The 7,500-nt window shown below is 42.9% G+C and overlaps 2 protein-coding genes across 3 annotated transcripts in view; one reads left to right on the top strand and one right to left on the bottom strand.

Annotated features, from left to right (window-relative positions):
- LOC133948830 (calcium-activated potassium channel subunit beta-4-like) overlaps nt 1-189 on the top strand; it is a 12,902-nt gene extending 12,713 nt beyond the window's left edge. Inside the window, exon 4 of the mRNA XM_062382855.1 lies at nt 1-189. This exon is cut by the window's left edge and continues 558 nt beyond it. The gene's annotated coding sequence lies outside the window, so the exon portion shown is untranslated.
- Nucleotides 190-5,370: 5,181 nt separating this feature from the next.
- The window catches only part of ptprb (protein tyrosine phosphatase receptor type b), a 23,320-nt gene continuing 21,190 nt past the window's right edge, over nt 5,371-7,500 (bottom strand). The window contains exons 38-40 of one of the 2 annotated variants that reach the window (XM_062382817.1): nt 7,264-7,399; nt 6,859-7,075; nt 5,371-6,589 (exon numbers count right to left, since the gene is read on the bottom strand). In XM_062382817.1, the coding sequence (XP_062238801.1) occupies nt 6,875-7,075; nt 7,264-7,399 (337 nt within the window). In that variant the 3' untranslated portion in view covers nt 5,371-6,589; nt 6,859-6,874. The remainder of the gene's footprint in view (nt 6,590-6,858; nt 7,076-7,263; nt 7,400-7,500) is intronic. The other variant, XM_062382818.1, reaches the window with a different exon arrangement.

The raw sequence follows: 7,500 nt of genomic DNA, 5'->3' as shown, positions 1-7,500 counted from the left end.
TTCTTCTGTGGTAGCATCATCACAAACGGTTATTTAAAGACAGGAAACATGCGTCAGATTCAAGTGAACTGGACTTTACTGTCGCTCTTCTCTTATCCCAGTTTCCCAGCAGCCAAACCAGTGGTCGAACAGTGAAGAGCGTTCAAGAGGGTTTTATTCATGTTCCTGAACCTGAGACACATGTTGCACCAACGTCTCCACGGTTTGAAGCCACCGATCCACTTGTTGTTTCCGAGGTGTTAACTTACTTTTTCCTCAACTTAGAAATTTAAAAGAAGGGAATTTAAAACAGAGATTTGTGGCCATGCTGATACTGCCCCCACTGGTCATGTGCTATATTGCATCTCCCTTAATAATTCGGTGTGGAGTTAAGCAAATATATCAGAAGCATAACAAGCCTCTTCAAATGATATTATTATACTTATTTACTAATATCAATTTCTTTTTTAAAAGAAGCTACTATCAAACTATATAAATATTACATAAACAAATCTAAAGCTCAAGTGAGTCACTTTTCCTAATCTCACTACCGGCAGATGAGACCAAAGTACAAATGGGTTTATTTAAAATTACAAGATGTTTATATTCATCCAGAAAATTAAATATATGTTTATTCATTTATTTATACTCCAATTTATAGATTGCCTTTTATTACTAAATGTGTAAATAAAGAAATCAGGGAGACAAATTGTGCCTCCGATCAGAAAGAGTAACACATGAAGAAGAACCTCTTCACGTGTAAAATAATAAACGTGTAATCAGTGTCGTTGTAGCCGAGTCGGACCGAGGTACTAATGAACTGTTCCTGCTGCAGTAATATTTCATATTCACTCATATTTACCTGTTCATTCTTAAATCTCACCCAAAACAAATGCAGTAGTTGAGCAAATTGACTTTAGTGCTTAACAGCTCCACATCTAAACAAGAAGAGTGAATTTAATGGAACAGGTTGAAGTCATTTAATGTTGAGATATTTTAAAACGATTGGATGTAATTTTAAATAATTGAACTTGCTTTATTATTTATTGAAGTATTGAACTACACTGCTGGCTCCTCCGAGGGCCCATTAGTGGCTCCTGCTGCTTCTGGAAGACGCTGTCACATGTCTTCAGTGAGGTTTTTCAAATGTAGCACAAAGTTCAGATAATGGCAGCGAAATTAAATAATTATCTCAGTTTGTTGATATTTTCTTTCAATTTAAGGATTTTTCGACTTCAGTTTTTTTTATTTTCCCTCAGCCTCATTTTTTCTGAACCAGATTTAACTTTCAAGTAAAATCTGATCGATTTCATCTCCTTGTGAGATTCGTCTGTCCAGAAACAATCTGTAACGTGATGAGAACAAAGAGAAACACAGTTTGATCCTTGGACACTCGAGGAGACGAGTCGAGGCTCAGGAGACGAGTCGAGGCTCAGGGGACGAGTCGAGGCTCAGGAGACAAGTCGAGGCTCAGAGGACGAGTCGAGGCTCAGGAGACTTGGCTCAGGAGACGAGTCGAGGCTCAGGAGACGAGTCAAGGCTCAGGGGACGAGTCGAGGCTCAGGGGACAAGTCGAGGCTCAGGGGACGAGTCGAGGCTCAGAGGACGAGTCGAGGCTCAGGAGACTTGGCTCAGGAGACGAGTCGAGGCTCAGGAGACGAGTCGAGGCTCAGGGGACGAGTCGAGGCTCAGGGGACGAGTCGAGGCTCAGGAGACGAGTCGAGGCTCAGGAGACGGGTCGAGGCTCAGGAGACGAGTCGAGGCTCAGGAGTCGAGTCTCAGGAGACGAGTCGAGGCTCAGGAGACGGGTCGAGGCTCAGGAGACGGGTCGAGGCTCAGGAGACGAGTCGAGGCTCAGGAGTCGAGTCTCAGGAGACGAGTCGAGGCTCAGGAGACGAGTCGAGGCTCAGGGGACGAGTCGAGGCTCAGGGGACGAGTCGAGGCTCAGGGGACGAGTCGAGGCTCAGGAGACGAGTCGAGGCTCAGGAGACGAGTCGAGGCTCAGGGGACGAGTCGAGGCTCAGGAGACGAGTCGAGGCTCAGGGGACGAGTCGAGGCTCAGGAGACGAGTCGAGGCTCAGAGGACGAGTCGAGGCTCAGGGGACGAGTCGAGGCTCAAGAGACTCAGTGGAGGACGACAACACGACACATGGCCGCCGCCTCCGGGCCGGTTCAGATGCTGCCTCCGGCCGTAACGAGGACAGAATCTAGAGCAGCAGTAAAGTAGGCTGCTCTAGTGAATCCCTCCAGATGGTGCATGGTCCTGATGTCCAATCAGATTCCAGTTCCAAACCCTCCTCACACATCCAGGAAACCTCCTGCAGTAAAAACACAAGTTAGTAAGTGCACAGTCACTTCGAGCTTCCTGTCGAGGACAGAGCTGCTGTGGTCCTCTCCCAGTTTCCAAGTTTCCCAGTTTCCCAGTTTCCCACCAGTACTTTCCATCGAGCTCCAGTCTGAAGACGACCTGGCGTGAAGCCACGCGTTGCTTAGCAACAGCCACAAGGCGCCGTCGCTGCCAGTGAAAAGTGAAACGGGCGAATCGCTCGAGGGTCGAACCCCAGTCGATCCGGAGGGAACTGGTTCTGTGGTTTGTTGGATCAGTGTGGGAACCAGTTTGTTCAGATTCGTTTCTGCTGGGATTCTGTTGAAACGTTCTTTTCTTTTTTTCTGAATGAAAACAAACTGAAGGTTTTTATTTCTCTTTATGCTGAATTTGCAGAAACAAGGTTTTTATTCTTTGTCTCTTAACAAAAGTGCTGAATCATTTGATCACTTAGCAAAGAACTGATGACTCAGCAGATCAAACCCTGACAAGCAAATGCAGTTAAGGTTTGATATTTTAAAGTTAAAGTATTTATAAACAAAGATTAAACCAAAATCCATCAAATATAGAGAACAGGAAGAAATGAAACGTTTTCTTTTCTATAAAGTTTGTGAACGATTTTCTGAGTTGGTGAATTGATTTGTGCGACTCGATGAATGTAGAGAAACGTGAACTGTGGATGAAGCTTCGTGGAAAGAATCAGCTTGTTCTCTCTATCCTTCACTTTGTCCCAGTTCTACCCTTTCTTGATTCTTTTGCCTTTATTATCTTATATTATATTTTTTGTCCATTGTTTTATTTCACAATTTTTCCAACTTTTTCTTTTATTTAGATCATTTAGCTTCCTTCCTTCCTTCCTTCCTCCCTTCCTTCCTTCCTTCCTTCCTTCTCTCTTTCTTTCAAACGCTCTCTCGTCTTTTTTCTGGATTCCTCTTGAAGCGTCCGTCCTCTCTGAAGACGATGTAGCTCCGCTGTAGCATCTGTGTGTTTCTACTGACCTGTTGTTGTGTCTCCGTGTCAGAGATGAATTGTGTTATATTTTCTATCTAAAGCCATAAGCTAAGCTGTGAACTCCAGTAGCAACTTCAACGTGTACTTTGCTTCTTTATAAGAAAAGATGTTTTAGCTTCTCACGTCTTTTCCTTCTGAATTGATTGACTCTGTACGATGTCCTAACCAACGTCTGACCTGAAAGTTCAATGTTTGTTGACGTCCTTCATCGACTGTGTGAATATCCTGTGGAATCGAACCTGTGATCTTTGCACTGTGTCGTCTTCCATCTCCTCTGACCTGTACCATGTGACCCAGGTAGCCGCTTCGCCGTACTAACGATGACGATGAGAACTTTAGTGCCTGATCTTTAAATAAAATAGCTTTTGTCTTCAAACTCAGAGTCGCCCTTTATTTTGAAGTCTGTGTCCACGTCCTGACTTCCTCCACACGTCTTCATCAACACGTCTTCATCAGTCTGTGAGTTTGTCCTTCGATCAAAGAGATGAAGAATGAAAAGGTCGTGAGAGATACGACTTCTGAGTGTGTGTCCGTCCTCTTCTTCCGTCCCATCGAAACGGAGAGAGCTGAATGATGAGGGACACACACACACACACACACAACCACACACACCACACCACACCACACCACACCACACCACACACACACACACACACACACACACACACACACACACACACACACACACACACACACACACACACACACACACACACACACACACACACACTGTCTGAGTCAGACCACTTGTTCTCTACAAGCAATGAATATTCACTCTCGTGTACACACACACTTTGACCCAGCAGCGTTCCTCTCAAAACTCTGAGGATCAAACACAGACACACACAGACACACACACACACACTTCAGCAGCATGTCGATCACGTGGTGTGTGTTAAAGATGAGGGACGGATCAACCTGGATTAACTTTGACCTCTGAACAACCTGGTTCGTTCGCTTCTGGACAAAATAACATGAAACGATGAAGCTTTAAAAAAAGAAGTATTTATTAATTTGTGGTTGTTTGTTTGAGTTTGTCTGTTTGAGGTGAATCATTGAAAAGAATCAGACGGATTCAGTTTAAGCAACAGTCCAGAGATCTTCACATGATAATGATATTAACAGGGAGAAGCAGCAGATGTGTTTCTGGTTCGGATCTGAATCTGCAGCTGTTTGTTATGAATTCTAATGATTTGCTCACATGGACGAGTTTATGATTTCTCCTGATTCGGCCTCACGTCGTCCATCTTGAACCTTTTCACTGTAAACTGCAGCTGTTTGTTATGAATGTGATTCTATTTCAACAAAGATATTGATATAGTAAAGTAACAGTAAAGTCTAATATTTACCAGTTTCCTTTATTCTTCACATCACGTGTCTTTCCAGTGGAAACCTCAGTCCCCCCCCCCCCCGTGGGAGTCGTTGTGCTGATTGAAAACCTCCAGACGGACTCTTGACCCCGTGAGGCGTTAACACCTCTTCTGTTCAGACACAAAGTCCCAGTGTGGCGCCGGCAGACCATAACCACCCCCCCCCCCCCCCCCCCCCGCCCAAAGGCAGCTTCCACTTCCCTCCTCAACGCAAACTGTCCACACCTCAGATTCATCTCAGAAGTATGAACATGTCTACTTCAAACATTTTATTACTCTCCTGCATTAATCTCTATTTTTAATGTAATTCAAGAAGCTACAGATTTAAACTGTGGAACATTTACTGACTCACACACACACAACAAACAACACACACATGTTAGTGTGTGTTTGCTCGCCCCGGCTGCTCCTCTCTCACCGACCCGTTAGAAGCTCCTGGACGTCGGAGGATTTCTAACTTATGAATAAATCTCTGCCGCAGGGAGAAGGAGGACGAGCTGGAGGTTTGGTCCTGGGGGGAGGGGGGGGGGATGGATCTGGGTGACCCAGTTCTGCTGAGGCCTCAGTCTGCTCCAGATCAATATGGAGATCAGACGCTTCAGTGGATCAGTAACTGGTTTACGTCACTGGGAGACATTTGGAGACATTCACAAGGATCAAAGGATCAAATAAATAACGTAGAACTTATTTTGTCATCAATGTTTTATTATCAATGTAACATCAATTTGATATTGATCCAACAGAAGTGGGACAAACTTTATAAAAAGTGCTTTTACATTCGCTCAGTATTCCAGTTATAGATACAGAAGCAGTTTTCTGTGTTGTTAGACTCAAAGTTAATCATTTACTTCTACTTTCAAAATTCTTTGTATATTTTATATTAATTATTGCAAAGCCCCATATTCTGTTCAAAACTCCAACAAAACCAATTTTCCTTTTCAAACACAAATCAAACATCGACAGTCAAATAGAACGAAATGAGAACTTACCAAAGATTTTAAATGTGAACTTCTAATACTTTTGAAATAAAAGAAAACAACAATCCGATTATACATTTGAGATATTTTAATAAATACGGTGATTAATATCAAACTGAGCACACATCCGTAAGTGAAGGAGCATTTCTGCACGTGTGTGTTCCTGGTTGTTATGTGCACAACTTGAGATTAAACACAATTTACCAATCCAATATCTAAAAGTAAGTTTGTGACTTAACTCAATAAGTAGAAACACATCAAAGTTCTGCATTATATTCCAACAGGTTTTAGTTGAAGAATAAAAAAAAGCCGTAATTACACTGAATACAGGAGAAGTTTATAATATATAAAAACATGGTTTATATTAATTATTGTATAAAAGAGTATTACACCAGTATTTACATACAGCATTATGTGAAACCTTTTAAATAAACAGCTTATAAGTCTTGGTATGTGAGAACAGACGGTGATGACAGACGATTTCCTCCCTGTGATCACTCAATATTAATATTAGCTGGTGAGCTGACGGCAGATTGGAAAAATACATGTTTTTAATAATAACTTTCAAAACCAAAAGACCTGAGTACGACCGAAAGATTTGGGTTCTGACAGCCGGTTGAAATAATATAAAAGACTTGGATTATTTACGTTTAGTTTTTTTTTCATTTTTGATAAAACAAATATTCAAAGATTTAAACAAATATGGACCAAATTAATGTTTAAAAAACTGGAGCGTGGCCGATAAGCAAACGTGTTAAATTATGCTAGCGGTTGAAAGTGAAATCTCCAGTTTGAAGTTACTTCAGAGGAAGTTTTGAGTTTCTCACGTTCTCGTCTGGATCGTTTCATTTCTTCAGCCGGATGAACAGAAACGTTTCTTCCCCCCCGACAGACGAAGACGGTTTAACGTCCAGTGTAGATGAAATCTGAAGAGACACAGACACACACAGGAGTTTTGGGATTTATATGGAAAAATGTCAAAATTCTGAATTCTAGCCAACACTAAGATTACCTGTTTTTTGTCTTTTATTTAATGAAATGTATAAATAGTCATGAGTGTCTAAATTACTTATTTACTTTTCATTTCACAAATCCAAAAATATCTAATAAACCCAAACGTTTGCTTCCAGCTTTGAGAGTGAGCATCTATGATTAAACATAATGACGAATAAGACTCAAAGCTTTTTTGATTTACAGCAGCAGGTCTGGAATCAGCGCCTCTCTGCACTTGGTGGTGTACAGGTTGTAAGGTGGTTCTGGTTCTGGTTCTGGTGCGGTCGGTGGTTCTCACCGCGACAGTACTCGGGGTTGAAGTTCTCGTAGATGGGGTACAGAGGGTTCTCCTGCTCACTGCGCAGCTTCCTGGCTCTCAGGACGTCCCGGACACACTGGTGCAGGAAGGAGTACTGGCACTGCAACGACAGGGTACACTCCAGTTATTATTATTAACCTGTTTGACTACCTGTTGAATATGAGATGATAATCTCTTTGTATGGAGCTTCCTCTTGTTTATCAAGGCACAGACACTTTGTGAGTTTTCTAGAATCTGTGGATTTGACTCTTTAGTTTGATGTTCGTTGGATCGAGACTCGGCCGGTACCTCGGTCTGGACCATGTGCTGCCGGTGCAGCCGGAGGTCGAACACGCAGCCGTACAGGTCGATGGTTCCTTTAGAGTCCAGCTGCTGCAGAGCCCGGTCCAGTGCGATGAAGGTCCCGGTGCGTCCAACACCAGCACTACACACACACACACACACACACACACACACACACACACACACACACACACACACACACACACACACACACACACACACACACACACACACACACACACA

The sequence above is a fragment of the Platichthys flesus genome, chromosome 23, assembly GCF_949316205.1.
Source record: "Platichthys flesus chromosome 23, fPlaFle2.1, whole genome shotgun sequence".
Lineage (NCBI taxonomy): Eukaryota > Metazoa > Chordata > Actinopteri > Pleuronectiformes > Pleuronectidae > Platichthys > Platichthys flesus.
This window is presented reverse-complemented; position numbering and strand designations above follow the sequence as displayed.